This window comes from Odocoileus virginianus, chromosome 29 (genome assembly GCF_023699985.2).
Source record: "Odocoileus virginianus isolate 20LAN1187 ecotype Illinois chromosome 29, Ovbor_1.2, whole genome shotgun sequence".
Classification (NCBI taxonomy): domain Eukaryota; kingdom Metazoa; phylum Chordata; class Mammalia; order Artiodactyla; family Cervidae; genus Odocoileus; species Odocoileus virginianus.
Window position 1 is genome coordinate 42,631,598 of NC_069702.1, and position 16,918 is coordinate 42,648,515.

At 50.0% G+C, this 16,918-nt stretch overlaps 1 protein-coding gene across 4 annotated transcripts in view; it reads right to left on the reverse strand.

Annotated features, from left to right (window-relative positions):
* CRACD (capping protein inhibiting regulator of actin dynamics) overlaps nucleotides 1-16,918 on the reverse strand; it is a 74,009-nt gene that overhangs the window by 12,725 nt on the left and 44,366 nt on the right. For 2 of the 4 annotated variants that reach the window (XM_020890638.2, XM_020890639.2), the window contains exons 4-7: nucleotides 10,925-11,089; nucleotides 8,007-8,075; nucleotides 5,619-5,801; nucleotides 2,231-5,015 (exon numbers count right to left, since the gene is read on the reverse strand). In XM_020890638.2, the coding sequence (XP_020746297.2) occupies nucleotides 2,231-5,015; nucleotides 5,619-5,801; nucleotides 8,007-8,075; nucleotides 10,925-11,089 (3,202 nt within the window). Of the gene's footprint in view, nucleotides 1-2,230; nucleotides 5,016-5,618; nucleotides 5,802-8,006; nucleotides 8,076-10,924; nucleotides 11,090-16,439; nucleotides 16,481-16,918 lie in introns of all 4 variants that reach the window. The other 2 variants (XM_020890642.2, XM_070458397.1) reach the window with 2 other exon arrangements.

The following is a 16,918-nucleotide window of genomic DNA, read 5'->3' on the forward strand; positions in this document are numbered from 1 at the left end:
AATGCAAGCATAAGAACACAGCAAAGCTGTCATGTTCTTTGCCTGAGACTCTGTGAAGAAATCAGATCTGACAAGAAGTTGACCCAATAAAATAAAAATCTGCACCATGATTTGCAATGTGGATTTACATCCACTATTGTTTCAGTTAATCTCACCCTCACTACATGTGGTGCTCCATGGGTTTTAGCTAAGGATGGTACTATATAATACAATTAACAAATAAATTGGAGGTCCAGGCTTAACACTTTTATACTGATAGGTGTTCAGCTAAAGAATTTGGTCCGCCCAGGCCTGGAGTTGTAGTGTAAAACCCCAACAGGCTCAGGTAGAGACCACCATGAGGTCCTTGCTCTCACACTTCTTTTCTACCAAATAAAGAAAAATTCAATTAGCAACGACTGTCAGCCCAGAATCTCAATACTGAGAAAGAAAACAGGGGCAGCAACAGGTTTTGGTAAAAATTAGAAGAATCTCTCTAAGAGAGAGCAGCAGAAAACAGAGCGTTGTTTCTCTGGGAGAAGATTAGAGAATAAGAGAGCGGGTCAGCGGTGAGAGAAGCTCTGATGATACCACAAAAGGGAACAACATAAAAGCTAAAGTCAAAACTGAAAACAGTGGTTCTGCTTCAAGACGGTGACGTAGGAAGATCCTGAACTCCATTTCTCCCATAGACAACCACGTTTATAGTCACAATACAGAACAAGTCCTTCTGAAGAGATCCAGAAACTAGCTGACTGACTCCAGCACATCGGGGGAACAGAAGCAAAAACCATACATGGAAATGGGTCGGAGAGGCGGAGACACAATCTCACCATAAACCCCATCCCCAGGTACAGTGATCCACAACCAGGAGGGAGCTCAGCAGAACACCTACTCTCTCTCTGAGAAGCAAAGGATTTGGACCCCCACTTCTGGACGTCAACTTTTAAGGCTTCAATCTCAGTGACAGGCCCTCAAAACACCTAGTTCTGAAAGCCAGTGGGGCTTATGTCCACAAGATCCACAAGACCATAGGGAATCGAAGGCACAGCTCTTAACAGGCTTGTGGGGACTTACTGCAGCTAACCCCGAGAGCCCAGTGCAAAGGTAAGACAACAAAAAACCCCGTGAAAATGGGCTCCTCTTCAGCAGGACAAACAGAAACCAACAGGGAGATATGATCTGGTGATCAATGTGCCAGTCCAGGGAGCCAAGGAAAGCTTGGTTAAAAAGGACGATAGGGTCTTCCGTAAGGCAAGTAACCAAAGCAATGTCCCTGAGGGAGTTTTTTTCCTCTGCAAAACCCACCCCGAATCTAAACAATTACCTAAATCTTTCCTAGAAAAACCTGAGGAGCAAATTTTGGGCTATGACCCACACCTGACACTCTACAAAACCAAAAAGAAAAATCAGATGAAGGTTCTTGGGGCCCCAAAGTCAAACCAAGTGATCACCACACTGCCCCGAACATCCAGCATGAAGAAACACGAGGGGCAGCCAGGAGTAAGGGTGGCCCTAAAATTTCCTTACCAGAGGGCTTCACAGTAGCAAGCTGGTGGGGCTGGGGTGCATATGCAGGGCCTTGTGCATAAACAAAGTCGATTATGCACACTGCGGCTCCTTGGGGGGCTAGTTAAAAGTTCCCTAAGGTCCCACCTCCTTAGTTTCTGCCGCTACTGCCCAGAAACAGAGCGCACACACCTGGGTAGGAATCAGCCTTTATCGTCATGTACAGGCCTCTCATAAAGATTAATGACACCTTCTTCCTAGTGGCTCACACAGTAAAGAATCTGCCTGTAATGCAGAGACCCAGGTTGGATCCCTGGGTTGGGAAGACCCCCTGGAGAAGTGTATGGCTGGCTACCAACTCCAGTACTCTTGCCTGGAGAATCCCATAGACAGAGGAGCCTGGTGGGCTACAGTCCACGGGGTCACACCGAGTTGGACAGGACTAAGCGAGTAACACTTTCACTGTCAACCTAAAGTGTATCCGTCTGTGCAGCACCTAACTACCTACCTGTGTAAGGAAGGATCACTAATGGGTGTGAGCTGCAGACACACAGGTCAGTCCACATTTCCAAAACTGTAAAGACGAGTGCAGAGCCCCACTCTGACTCAGGAGTCGCGGCCCTTGGGGAACAGGGCACCAGCCTCTAATTAAGGGAAGTGCTCCAACAACAGCTCCAGGGGCTACCTGCGGCCCTGGGCAGTCCTGCCTTTAGCTGCGACTCAGCGATCTACAGCTACGCACCTTTCCTCCCCGCCTCGGGCGTTGGGGCAGGCTTCTCTTGCCCAGAGGATGGAGCCGGGGAAGCCGGTTTCCTCTCGGTTTCCACCTGTTCCTCCTTCTCCCGCTTCTGCTCCTTTCTCTCCTCAGGCGGCGGGGGCGAGGGCGGCCAGCCGCTGTCCCGGCCCTCCTTGCACCGCTCGCTGGGCTCCGGCTCGGGCTTCCCCACCCGGCGAGTCAGCAACTCCACCAAGTAGGGCCTGCTCACCTTGGAGAGCGGGGAGGATGGTGGGGTCTGGCCCGCGGGCTTGGGGGCCAGGGCTGGCTTCTGGGCCAGGGGCAACCTGTTGGCTGCCTTGTCCTGCTCCGGAGCCGGGGGCTGGCTGCCGGCCAGGGGGGGCCCGGGCTGGGCCGCAGGAGGAGAGAGGCTGGGAGGGCTTTCAGAGGAGTCCTTCCAGGGGGCCGGCGTTGGCTTCCTCTCGGCGGGGAGCAAGGGGCCAGGCCTGGGGGCTTCGGCCTCCGTCTCCCGCTCTCCGTGTGCGCTCCCCGGGGCCGCCGGCGCCCCGTCGGCGCCGTCCTCTGCGCTGCTGTGCCTTTTCTTCTTTTTCTGTTCTGCTTGTTGGTCGCAGTGGAAGCGCAGGGAGTAGTTGGTCCTTCTCAGTTTTATTCCGAAAAGGGACGCTTTATCCTCCCCAGCTGGCATCGCGGGCTCTGGCTTTCCTGCTCCGTCTGCGGCCTGGCCGTCTGAAGTGGTCCCGGGCTCCCCCTGGGCCACTGCTTTCTGTGGCGGGTAAGGGAGGCCCGGAACGAGGAAAGATGGAAGGTCTTTGGCAAATTTGCACCCCTCTGTGGTGTCCGTTGGCTCCTGGTGCGCCCTGGGTTTCTCTGCAGCTTTCAGGGCCTCTTTAGTATCAGCAGCAGCCGGCTGGGCCACGGGCTCTTCGCTGGGTCCCGGCGCGCATCTCTTCCTGACGCTCTCCCCTTCCGCGCTGGGTCTGGAGCCCTCCCCGCCCCCATCGGAGAACTTCTGCCAGGCAGGCTTAATGGAGAACTTGGCATTTACGGGCGGGGTCCTCCGGAGGTTTCCCCGGGAATCACACCGGCCCCTGGGCGTGAGCTCATCCCTGGCCTGAGCCTGCTCTCTCTCGCCCCGCTGGTCACTCTCTGAGCTCTTCAGGATTCGGGAGCGAATGGAAGCCCATTCAGCGAGCGCGGCCGCGCTGCTCGGAGACTCCGGTGGGGGCCTGGTCTTCGCACTGCCTGCCCGGGGTTCCCCTGGGGTTCGGGCTGCGTTCTCCAGGGCCGGGACATCCACCGGCTTCTTTTCTTCCGACAAGCCCAGGAGAGACTTGCACGCAGTGTCCTTGATCTGGCTCAGGTTGACGGCTGGGCCGCAGAGCTGGGCTCCGGTGACCAGGATGGCCGTGTGGGGGATGCTCAGGGTTGAGGGCAGGGCGTGGGAGGCCGGGCTGGCTTTGGGGGCCTTGGGCTCTTGAGGAGCTGAGGTGAGCCCCTCATCTTTCATGGGCTTCACCGGGCTCAGATTGACTTTGGGAAAGAGAATTTGTTTCCCTCCCGAGGACACCTGGAAAGTGTAGGGTCTGGGCATGGTCTGCCGCTCATCCACCTCCTGCCATCTGAGTTCCTCCACCTTTCTGTCTGTCTCTGGAGCGGCAGCTTCCTTCTCTCCGGGCGCCAGCATCTCTTCCCCTGGGGCCTCTGGCTTCTGGGGAGGCTGCAGGTTGATTACTTCCCTCATTTCCTGCTGTCCAGAACCGCGATCCCCAGGAACATCCCCCTGCTTTCCGGGCTGCTCCCCCGATGTCTCCGTGGCCTCTTGGCTCTGCTTCACCCAGATACTCGGTTTCTCGGCGTTTTCTCTCGGCTTCTCGAGTTTCGGGTGTTCTTGCTCTTCTGCTTTCTCCGCTAAGTCGCTCTGAAATGGGCTCCTCAAGCCGCTTTTGTAGTCCAGCTGTGGCTGATTCTCCTCTTCCACCCTCGGTGCTTCCTGAAGCTTCTTCTCCACTTCCTGCCTCCTCTTGGCATCCAAGTCTTCTCGCTTCTTCAGTTCTTCCCTCTTCCTCACCTCCTCCTCCTCCCGCCATCTCTGGGCCTCCAGTTCCTCCTGCCTCCTGAGCGCCTCCATCCGTTTTTCCTCCTCCAGCTCCCTCTGCCTTTCTTCCTCTTCCAGCCTCTGCCTCTCGGCTGCCCACTGCCCCTGCTCCTCCAGTCTTCGGAGTTCCTCCAACTCTCTCTCCTCCTCCTCCTGCCGCAGCTTCTCGGCCTCCTGCCAGCTCCGAGCCTCCCCCTCCTCCTGAACCAAGCATCTCCCCAGGTGCTGCGCCTCTTCCTCCGGGTACACAGGCTCCTCGGCCTCCGGGAGTCCTCCTTCCTCCTCCTCCCTCTGCTCTGGGTCCTGGGAGCCCGGCTCTTCCAGGCTCTGCGTCTCTTCTTCGCTCTGCCTCTTCTCTGCCTCTAGCTGTATTTCTCTTTCCTCCCCCTCCTCCTCCTCCTCCTCCTCCTCCTTCTCCTCCACCAAGAGTTCCTGCCTTCTGTTCTCCTCCCAAAGCCTCCGCTCCAGAGCCTGGAGCCTCTGCTCTTCCAGGCGTCGCCTCTCCGCAGCTTCGGCCTTTTGCCGTTTGCACTTGGCCTCGAGTTCTCGCCAGTATTCTTCCTGGCGTCGCTTCTCTTCCTCCGAGTCCAGCGGCTCTGGCTCCCTTTCATGCCAGATTGGCTTGTCTTCTCCAGGGTGTCCGTTCTGGTCCGGGGATGGCGGATGCGGGAGGCCACGGTGCTCGTTCTGTCGATCCTAACATGGGTAAGGGAGACAGAATTAGCTTTCCCTCTGCACAGGCCACAGGATTATTTATAATCCCATGCACCGATGTGGGTGGCCCTCGTAGTCGTGAAAGGGACCACGTTCCCACCACAGACGCAGGTCACCTCAGGCAGGGAAGAGCTTCAACCGTTGGGTTTCCTCGCTCTATGTCATCCTCAAATTCTTTTTTTTAATACACATGTGTAATCATAGGAAAACCAGTAGCCCAGCATTAGAAAGGTGAGGAAAAATAAGATTAGCACTTCACCAGTGTCCCCTGAAACTTATGACTCAGAAGTCTAATCAAACTGAAGAACCTTTGACTCAGCCCGTGGCACAGGAAAGTGAGCCATCTGTCTGCTGCAAAGCAAAATGTCTGGAGCCCCTCGGAAGGGAGCCTGTCTCTCTGAGGTCCACCAGCCACTGATGGGAGGCAACAGGTCAGAAAGGGTGGTGGAAAGGAAATGGGCCCATTCACCCTTGTGCCGGCAACAGAGCCATATCCCCAACAGGGGGAGACCAAGTCCCTCCCATAGGCCCCTCTCAGCACCACCGTGCTAGGCAGCACCAGGATGTCTGCCAGGCCAAACATACCCCGACAAGTCGCCTGTGCTTCCTGGACACCCTCTGATTTTTTGGCTTAATGGACAGTTTGTGCTTGGCGGCACTGTTATCCAGTCGAGCGATGGCCAGGGGGATGGCATCCAGGTTGACACTTTCGATGGTGCCGGCAGAAGAAAGGTGCCTCTTGGGCCGGGATGGTTTAGCTGGAGCAACCTACAGTGGAGATTGAAAATATGAAATCAGTCCAGCGGAAAGAAGAGCCTGCAGAGAATCCAGCATGGCAGCCCTTGTCAGAGTCTTCTCCTGGCCCAGCCTGGCTCAGGAGATGCTGCCAGGCGCAGGGGCTCATGGGCACAGTGAAGTGAGCACTGCGTTTAGAACCAAAAGACAGTTAGCATGTGTTTCGCCAGTGATACCCGTATTAACTGGTAAAGGCCATTTAATCTCTCAGGGACTAATTTTCCTGCTGTGAGTGACATGTGGGTTAGATTAGATCGGGGGTCAGTAAGACAGAGGCAGGGGTCCTGTCTGGGTAAAGTCTTGCTGGTACATGGCAACACCATTGCCCGTGGCTGCTTTTGTACTACAAAGGAAGAGCAGAACAAAGGAGAGTCTGGTAGTGGCAACCTTACGGCCATGAGGCTAAAATAAGCAGTAGTTTGCTAAGCCCTGGACAAGCTCATCTCTATGCTAAGAACACTGTAACTCTAAGCGCCTTCCATCGCCACAGACATGTACACACCTCAGCTCTTACTTTAGCCCCTTCGGAACAGGGAACGTATCTTTGTTTTCACCTTTGTATCAGTCCTCTTTATGCCCAAGTAGCAAATCTCACTTGTTAAGTGGTCAATAAATATTTATTGACAGAAGGAACAATAATTTCTCCACCTAGGGCATAAGATTTGTTATCGGCAAAAATGCTTTAGCACAATTGTGCCAGAGTCACAGAGCACTGATGCATTGAAAGCGAAAAGGAGGAGGCCCCAGGTGAAGGGCAGTTCTTGAAAGGATGAACTGCAGAACCGCTTGCAGCTCTGTAACACGGGTATGGTCACTTAACAACCACAACCTGAGACCAATTGTAAACATTTAAGCAGGTCAGAGAGACCCAGGCTCAGAGGCCAGGCTGAGTCGAAACCAGGCCGGTAACTTCAGAGAATTCACAGGCAGGCAGGGAGGCCAGGGCTCCGGCCACACCAGGCAGCAGGGGGCGCGCACGGCCCCACGTTTCTCCTCCGCAGCATCCGCGGAGGCCAGGGTTCGCTCGTGTGGCTGTGTGCTGCGAAGTGCAAAGTCGGTGGGTTTAGCCAATAGCTTTGCTTTTTGCAATTACCCTCCATATTTATGCACAAAGATAAAAGACACAGCTAGCTCCAAGAGCAAAGTAAATGCTCGGTAAATAATAATTTATGACAAGAAGCATGGAAGTAAGGAAAAATAATTCCAGTCATTGGTCTCGTAAGACTTTATTTATTTATGGTTATCTTTATGATAGGCGTCAAATTCTAAACCTGTGTTGAAGAGACAGGAATTAAACATTTATTTCCATCCCCTAATGAATGCATGAGTAAAGGCAGTTAGAGCCAAATGTGATAGACAGAAGACAAAGATGAAGCATTTGAAGCTGAGATTTAAATGCAGTGTTTCAAGTCTAGTTATTCAGGCTGGGCCTCTGCATCTGGGTGGGGGGACTATCTTGAGCCACCCCCTGACCTGGGGACACTCCCCTGTTGATCACATGATTGCCACAGGGCTCCTTAGGCTCCTGTAGGCAATGTCGCAGGAATGCAGAAAAGTTAAAAACCAGAAATACACAGAAATGAAGAAATGCTATTGTCTTTTCTGGGCACCTTTAAATAGAAGAGGGGCTTCCCAGGTGGCTCAATGGTCAAGAATCGCCTGCCACTGCAGGAGACGTGGATTCCATCCCCTAGAGGAGGAAATGGCAACCCACTCCAGCTTTCTTCCCTAGGAAATCTCACGGACAGAGGAGCCTGGCGGACTACAGCCCATGGGCTCGCAAGAGTTGGACATGACTTAGCAACTAAACAACAATAGAAGGATACTCTTTTCCTTACAGACTCTTCACCTTCAGGTATTCTTGAATGTCTTTTTCAATGGCTTACCAGTGTCTTAAAGAATTAATGCACAATGCTCTTAGGAAAACTACCAACACCCGAGACTCCAAACAGACTTGGCGAGAGTGTGGCGGTTTTTCAGAGCAGGGTTCAGGTCCAGCCATTGCATTGCCATGGAAACAGATGCCAACATCTACCACTGGTTGCATTTTGAAGGGATTTACAGTAATGGATGAAGGCAGCATTTATGAATGGAAAAATGAGGCAGCAGCTCACCCAACAAAAAGAAAAACAGAAGTTAAAGTAAGGAAGTGACACACACAAGTTCAAATCACATTACCTTCTCTTCCATCTCACTTCTGGCTCCGGGCAGATCCAGAGGACTTGGAGAACTGGGCGTCTCACTGGGCTGGAACGGCAGAGAGAGTGCTCAAGTCACACGGGAGCACGGGAAGTCCTGGGCAAACACAACCGGCGTCTGTGCGGAGGGCCGCCCCCCCGCCCCCCCGAGCAGAGAGCGCTGGCAGGTTCATGGTGTCCAGATTCCACCAGGGCTCCAGAGGCTCAGTATTCACTCCCCTCTCCCTCGAGTTCAACTCATTTCCCATCTGGGTGGGCTCCAACCTCAGTCCCTGATGTGCTTCCCCACTGCTGAGAGAGTCGGGGACTGCCCTGTCGCCAGCGAGGCAGAACTCTGACCCCACAGCTTTCAGCCTGGCTGGCTGCCTTCCACCCCCTTCACCTCTGCCAGACCTCTTCTCCATGAGAAAGAAACGGGGTCCTTCCAGGGGCACACACAGGCCTGGGCTGAGGAGGTGGGTGGCCAGAGGCAGCGAGAAAACTTTGGAGGAAGGGAGGGAGGGAGAGAGGAAAAGAGAGAAAGAAGAGGAGGAAAAAGCCTAATGATTCCCATCCCAGTCGCCTTGCAGGTCCTGGGTACACGCATATCATGTCACATGTGCCAGCTAAACCTTCTGCCTCCTATCACCTATGTTTACAAAAGGGTCTCACTGCCCCTTCCAGAGCCAGAACATCAGCTTGCCCTACCTCAGTCCATTTTCTGCACCACACTTAGAAGCATCTTTAGAAACATAAATCAGATTGTATCACTGCCCTGCTGAAAATTACTCAGAGGGGAACTTCCCTGGCAGTCCAGTGGTTAAGACTCCACTTTCAATGCAGCGGCACATGGGTTCAACCCCTGGTCAGGCAACTAAGGTCCTATAAGCCTCAAGGCACAGTCAAAAGGTAAAATAAGATACTAAGATAAAAATAATAAAAAATAAATTCAAAAATTTCTCAGCAGTTTCCTACCACTTTCCAAACAACTCACCCGTTCTCTCGTGGTCTAAATGACCCAGCATCTATCCTGTGATCCACAGCCACCCTTCACCCTCAGGCACATGGGCCTGCTTTCTGTGCCTCCTGCAGGACAAACAGTTCCATCTCTGGGTGTCTGTACTTGTTCTTCCCTGTTCCAAGAGCACCCTCCACCTCTACCAGGCCTGATCAGGGCCATCTGACCTCCTTATCTAAAGAAGCAAACCCCTCTCCAACCACATTGCTCACTTTTGTATCACCGTTTCATTTTCTAGGCAGCATTTTTATTAGTCCGAAATTACGATATGTATTTGTTGAGTTGTTTGTTGTGTGACGCTCCTCTCATCAGAATATAAACTGCACTAAGGCAGTCCTGTGTTTACACTGTGATCCCTCAGCTGGGGGAGCACCTACTGAACGAACGACCCACCCTGTCCCCCAGACCCTGTGCCCTGTGCTTATCAGATCTTCAGTGACAGGGAAGATCTGGTCCATAGGAATCCCTCAATCAAGGCTGATGGCTGATGTTGCGGGCCAGTTCTCAAGAGACTGGAGATGAGGATTGTTGGACCAGCCAAGAGAGAGGGGCCCTGTGCCTGCTTCACCTACCACCCACAGGTGTGGGCGCCGGGAGTCATCAGGGCCGGGCCCAGGCAGAGACAGACAACAAAGGAGATTGTCATCTTTCATCCCTTTCCTTCTTTTGTGCTACAACTTGTAGAGCGCTTATCTTTCTTACTATTATTATAATGCATTAGCTGATAACTAGTATGACTTCTTCCAGGGGCATTTTAGTAACCCCCAACATCATTTCAGGCACCGTGGTAGGCATAGCACAGAGAATGCTTTCTTGTAAGCATGGGAAGACTCGGAGCCTCAGCTAAGAACCGTCTATCTCCCTACCGGTAGGACTGTTTCTCCTTTTCCCATAAGAGGCCCGAAGGCACTCGTGCTGCTGTTAAAGGGACTCTTATTTCAGGATCTGCTCAGAGTGTTTCTTTCAAAGTGTCCAAAGAATAGACTTCTCTGGGGGTACAGTGCATAGGAATCTGCCCGCCCATACAGGGGACATGGGTTTGATCCCTGTTCTGGGAAGATCCCATACGCTGTGGGCTAAGCCCGCTCACCCCAACTACTGAGTTCAAGCCTTAGAGCCCACGATCCACAGCTCCTGAGCCTGCGTGCTGCAACGATGGAAGGCTGCGTGCCTACAGCCTGAACTACACAACGGGAGAAGCCGCCATAGCGAGCGGCCCTTGCACTGCAATCAAGGGTAGCCCCACGCTCCCACTGCCAGAGAAAGCCCCGGCACGGCGACAAAGACCCAGCACAACCATAACTGAATTAAAAAAAAATAAGAAGAGGCAAAACTTGGACAGGATAGTGCTGGGTCAACGTGACTTTCCACACCAAGGAAACTTCAAGCTGGCCTGTTTGATATATTCTATGCCTGTGCAGCACCTACTTCATTCTTTCCTCATTCAAGTCAGTCCAGTTCCACAAGTAATTATTCAGTGCTCCTAAGTAGGCAGTGATGGTATCCTGGGGAGACAGATGTGTAAGATCCAGCCTGTCCTCAAGGAGCCCAACAGTGTGGAGACGGAGAGAAGACAGTTATACGGCCACAGATGCGGAGTGAAGACATGTGAGAAACACTCAGGATGCACAGTGACGGCAGGGAGGACAGTGCAGCTCGGGGCCGAGGGCAGCCGAGTCTCCGAGGGTAAGTGGACGACCCTGGGAAGACGGGGTGCAAAGGGCACGTCTCCCTTGCCTCCCCCTCTTCCAAGCTGGCCCCCCTGCAGCTCAAGGCACTTGTGCCGGAGGTGCTGGGCGACTCCCCACCCTGCAGACCCCGGGGCTGCTGACGCCCCTGCCCACTGCCCAGCCTCCTCCTGGGCTTGTGAGCAATCAAGTCATTCCCCGGAGGAGCTTTACTTTGTTCTCGGTGTCTGAGAGGATGAGGTCTTGCTGAGTCACGACTTCCACGGGACCAGTGAGGAACAGGTCCTCTTCGAAGCGAGGCTCGCCACTGTCCACCTTCTTCATGGGAATGGCGTCGGGTGGCGGCTGCCCAAACCTGATGTTTTTGCCCAACTGTCGCTGGAGAGAAACGAAAGAAAGACGTCCTGAAGCGGTGAAGCGGTCCATAATAACCCCAGTCAGGTTTCCCAGCACAGCGAGCAGGCGCTGAGGCACATTCTCTACACGCCTGGTTTCTAGACTAGCCACCAAGCCAGAAACCCTGGACGCAGTCCTGTAATACCTGAGTCTCCTTCCCAGCGTTTCTTTTTCTTTCCCACCTGTGAGCCATCAGCCTTTTCATCCAGCCATCTCTTTCATGGAGATGCCAACATTTCCAAGGGGGGTAGAGAGATCATATTTCTGATCAAAAAAGTTGCGTATGACAGAAATTTTTTGATTTTTGTCAAAAAAATCAAAAGTCTTTCAAAGGCACAGAAGTGCTTGAAAGGTACAAAAATTATATAGAAAATAGTTTCATGAGCTGCAAGAACCACTGCGGGAAATCAAGACTGTTGTGGTTGTACAAATGAAGGAACCCTCCAGCCCCTTTTTGGACATATTCCCCTTGAATATTTATTTCATCTACCTTCCTCACCAGTCCCTGACTTAAACATCCCGTTTGGGTTACAGTGGGTACCATGGCCAAGGGGAAGAAGGCGCCAGGCCAATAAATCTTTCCATGATTGATGCTAAATACACGGAAAAGATGAAAGCAATCTTGTCCTGCCACTAGGATGTCCCTTTTGCCTTGCTGCAGCTACCCACTGTGACTCACAGGCCAGAAAGAACACAGTGCATCAGAGAAGGAGGCTGGAGTAAGGGCCAGAGAGAGACTGATCGATGGTGGGAGGGAGCTGAATGGATGGTGGGAGGAGGGTAAAGGACAGAAATTAGGTAGAAAAATAGTATTTAGAATTAAAGAAAAGCTGGATTAAAAAGGGAATTATTTTCCCTGAAGAAAAATATATAAACACAATAGTTTTTAATAAGAGGCAAAATATATAATGGGCTTGATATATTAGATATAAAATATTTAATATGTACAGAAAATGAGTGACATTGAGGAAGAAAAAGAGGTAAGCTGTGGTCATCTGAAAGAAGACTGTAATGAATTGAATATACTGTAGAAATTACTGCCTTTATCTACAGTGGGGATTCTCAAGCTCGGCACGATTGACATTTGAGGCCAGATAATTCTTTGTTGTGGGGAGCTCTCTTGCGCATCACAGGGTGTTTAGCATCACCCCTGCCCTCTGGACACCAAACAATAGCAGCAACCCCTGTTCATTTCTGTCTGGACAACCAAAAACTGCCTCCAGGTGTTGTCCAATGTGCCGCGGTGGGGAAGATCGCCTCGGGCTGAGAATTACTGCTCTAGACCTAGGTCTTTTATGAATTCAAAAGAAAAAAAAAAGAATACATTATCTGATCTTTATCTTTAATGTGGCTAATATTTAATCCCACAAAGCTGCAAAAAGCCTTAGCAATCACATTATCTGAACCCCTCGTTTTACAAAAAAAGTCAAGGTCCAGTGACTGGCCCAAGCTTATGGAATAAATGAGTGGTACCAAAGGGACCTGAATCCACATCTTCGAAAACATATTCAGTGCTCTTTTCATGGTGCTCCACTGGTTCTCATAAATTTACACTGTGCTTCCCTTTTCTTACTGGGACAGAAAGAGAGGATCCGGCATTTTTACCACCTTACTGAAGGTGGCCTCCCTTGAGGAAAATGCCCATTCTCTCTTTGAACTCAAGAATATCAAATCCACCTTCACCCAGCTCCCCCTCAGCTTTACGTGGCAGACGGTGAGATTGCAGAGACATGAAAGAGATGAGCCCCAGGTCCCCTCCCCGCACCCCGGGCACCCCAGCATGCCAAGTCAGGAGCACAGAGAGACAAGGACTCGGATTTGATCTGCTGTATCCCAGCCTGGACCCGGCTCCCCGACACCACGGGGAGGGAACACACATCAAAAGCCCAAGTTCAGCCAGTGAAGTACAGCTTGAACAGCCTAAAGGGGTTTCAGGGAGGAGAAGGCTGCAAAAGGGTGTCTTCTAAAATGAGTTTAGCAGGAAGCGGCAGTTAGTGTCTACTCTAAGCAGATCAATAAGCAGGCACAGTTAGAACAGCCGATGATGTCAGACAAGAGGACGTGGTGTAACAAAGCCACAGGCCCTGTGGCACTCTTGCTGCCCTGTGGGAGATGGATGGGGGCCTCGGCAGGAGCGGCAGGAACAGCTCCTGCATCCTAGTCACAGTCTGGGCAGGGCTTCCCTCTGGGACTCCCAGCCCAGCCTTTGGTTGACCAGTTATCTGGTCATCTGGTTACCTCTTCTCTATGTGTGCTGGTAAAGAGCTAAAAATGTTTCTCCAATCACCCTAGAATGAGACCTCCCGTGTCAGGGTCTGCCATCTACCATGTTCTTGAATATCTAAGATGAGGGTATTTCTTCTACTCAGAATGGAAAGAATAATTCTTTAATGAGTTCCCAAGGAGAACTAAGCTTAACACATCAACGCTCTTTTGTTAGGATTTTGGCCACCATCACATAAAGAATGAATGTGCTGATTTGTTTGTTTGTTTGTTTTTGTTAGAGCCCTTTTTATAACACTGATGTCAAGTTCACATTGCTTATATTGAAATAAACTCTGAAAATGCGATGTTTATCGTGGTTACCAGACAAAAATCAAAGAGAAAATGGGGGAAATACATCAGATGCAATAAGAACAGGTGAAATAAGGTGTGTGGGACAAAGCTGGGGAAATGGAGAGCATGACGTTAACAAACAAAGTTGAGAGTTAAAGAGGGAAATTGAGAGGAGGGTGAAGGGGGCAGACAGGAGGCCGAAGGGGGCGGGATGGGGGAGACTGGAAGGGAGGGAGAGGGAGAGGCAGGGAGGGAATGAGAATGTGTGTGTATCTGGGGGCTGATTTATGTTGCGGGTATGTTCATCCTGGCAAAAGAAACACAATGCTTTTGCCTTTGAGAATGACAACGAGCATCTCCGTAAAGCAGCTGATTTAAAATTCCTCTGGAGAAAACAAATTCAGGCTGCTGGTTAGGGAGCTTGGGAGGAGGGCGAGGGAAGGAGGAGGGGAGGACCCAGGTCGTGCAAAAAGTGACAGCCACCATCCAGGGACAGGAAGGCAGCCTCTCCGTCCAGACAAAGGACTGTCCTCGCAGACGCACCCTGCAGTGGCCACAGGCCAGGGCAGGGCTGCAGGGCCACGGCCATGGTGACCAAGCCTCAGGCTCTCAAGGCCCAGGCTCTTGCACCTGATCTGTGGTTCCTGCTCCAAATGTTCCCCTCAACTGACTCAGAGGGGACGGGGCTGCTGGACACTTCATCTGATTTATTGACAACTGAAAAATGACTGCCGAGACCTATCTGCCATCTCAGATGTCGAACGAATTGAACAGGGATAAACATGGCTTTTTGGTGACTTTTCTTCCTCCCACTACTCAGGTTGTCATGGGAAGACACAAGCAGTCACTCAAAACCAGCCCGTTAAGATGAGCTTGCCCGTAAGCTTTCAGGGAAATAAACTATTACCACTCCTTCCATCTATACACAGATGTATTTTAATAGATATGTATATTTTTACATACCCATGGATTCTTTATATGCACTGAGATAATAACCAGAGGGAAGAGTGGAACCTCTGTGCCTAAACTGAGTCCATGTTACTTGTGGCAATGAATGGACTCACTGTTAAGACTGGAATGTGAGCTCAAGGGGCGATATTTTATTCATTCAAATTTGGCCATTTGGCTGTAAAATGGAATGCTGGAGAATGATATTATAGGAATGCACATCTATATTTATGAGGCTCTTTTCCTATGGTGTAGAAATTCCAAGCACATCATATTCTGTAGTTCTCAACACTGCCAATTTAGATTTCCCCAGATTTTTCATAGCCATCCTTCATACTACGGCTATAAGAACAAGGCAAAGAGAAAATAGAATCGCTGTCTTCTTGAGCGAACTCCAGATACTCCCATAGTTAAAATGAATTTAAGAGAATAAGCAAAATCAAACGCACACAGATTTAAAGACATCTGCTCTGTGCAGAAGTGATGAAGAGCAGGTATTTATTCTTTGTGTCCTTGACAGCTGCACGAGGTGCTCAAATCCTCAAAAGTAAGACACTTTGGCATTTTAAAGTGAAATCCAGCCTGGCAGGAGATAGCAGCTACTGAAGACAGACGTTCTCCCTCCTGAGCTAAACAGTCTGTGGACTAATAGACTAAGCATTTTCTGACAAAGCTCTAGTATTATTCTAAACATCACCTGTGGGCTTGGACTGTGATATTCCTGATTCCTATCATCAGTAGGTGCATACATACTTCACAGCCTGGTTTGCTCTGAAATAAACAGGCACCTCCCTGATATGTGCTCTGGGAACATCAAGGTCATTGTAGTCCGATGCGTTGCAGTGCAAAGCTTACAAAGCCACTCCATGCTCTAGCAGATGAACAGTGATTTTCTACAAATGGCAGATTTTAAGAACTGGAGGGGCTCTTCAGATCATCCATTACACGCATCCTCTTGTTTTTCAGATGAGGAATATGAGGGTCAGAGAGCTTTAATGATTTGCCCTGAGACCACAAAGCCAGGTGATGGCAGAGGCCTGTCAGGCATTTTTTTATTTTACTTACTGGCCATAGAACAACTGACTGGTATGTATAGTGTCCTCAAAAAGGACACCACTGTCGTTTCTGTCCCTTATGACTATCCTGTATGTTAAAATTTGTTCTATGCACATGCATTATCTTTATACTCAGGGGGAAAAAGGTAATTTTTCTTTTAAAGTTTCAATTGCTTGCTACAGAAATTTTGGCAGGTGGTAGATTCACATTGTTCAGGAAAGAGTAGGCTTATTTATGCTGTATTCAGTCATTCTGTACTCAGCAGACGGATACTAACCATCACTGGTACAACCTAGGACAGTTCTGGCTGAGGTGACTATATGTGGACACTAGGGGGCAACCTTTCCAAATGCAGTCATTACAGGCACAGCTCTGGTTTCCATGGGCTGGGAAGTTTCTTGAACGAGAAAAAAAACACGTTTTTGGTTTGTTTTTTTTTAAAAATGGCATTCCAGTAGAAATCTCATTTCAAAAGAATGTCTTAATAATGGTGGCAAATTAGCTTGCTAGGACATTTACTGTCAAATAGGTGTTATCCACTACTTCTCTCTCTCTTTTTAAAATAAACATACACACATACACAAAGACAATTCCAGACATAAAAAACATACATGCGTCTGACATAAATAAACACCCTCATTCCATGCTGGAGTCTACGAGGGGGTGGTCTTTTATGCTGCTTACTAAGCATCAATACCAGCATAACGTTTTTATGGAAAAATGCAAAGCATTCATGCAAGTTAATAAGTTAACTACTATTTCTACGACTTACCAGGAACATACTGCTTAGTCGACTGAAAAATAAAGCAGAGTCTTTTGGGGGTGACACAGTGATATCTTATGGCACTCCAAAAATCACATTTGCTATGATAGGGGTCCCCATTTCCCTCCTTGAAAAGCAGAAGTCTCTTATTACATTGTTTCAAAACATAGCATTAGAGCTGTAAGGAAGCTTGTGCATATCCATGCAGCAGGAGCAAAATTAAGGCAGACCTCGTGTGAGTAGATGTGGTCCAGAGGAGAGCATTCAATTAGACAGCTATTCTGTTCCCCTCACATTTCTCCTCCAGCATTAACAGAATTGCTGCTTCAGAAAAGTTGTTTTACATTTTATTAACTATGAAATCAGATTCTTTCAACTTCTGCCTTACATCATTAATACAAACAACAGGCATTCACATATTTCTACTGAGTTTCTATATTTTCAATATTGCAGAATTATCTATTTTTTACAACTCCAAATCCACTTAG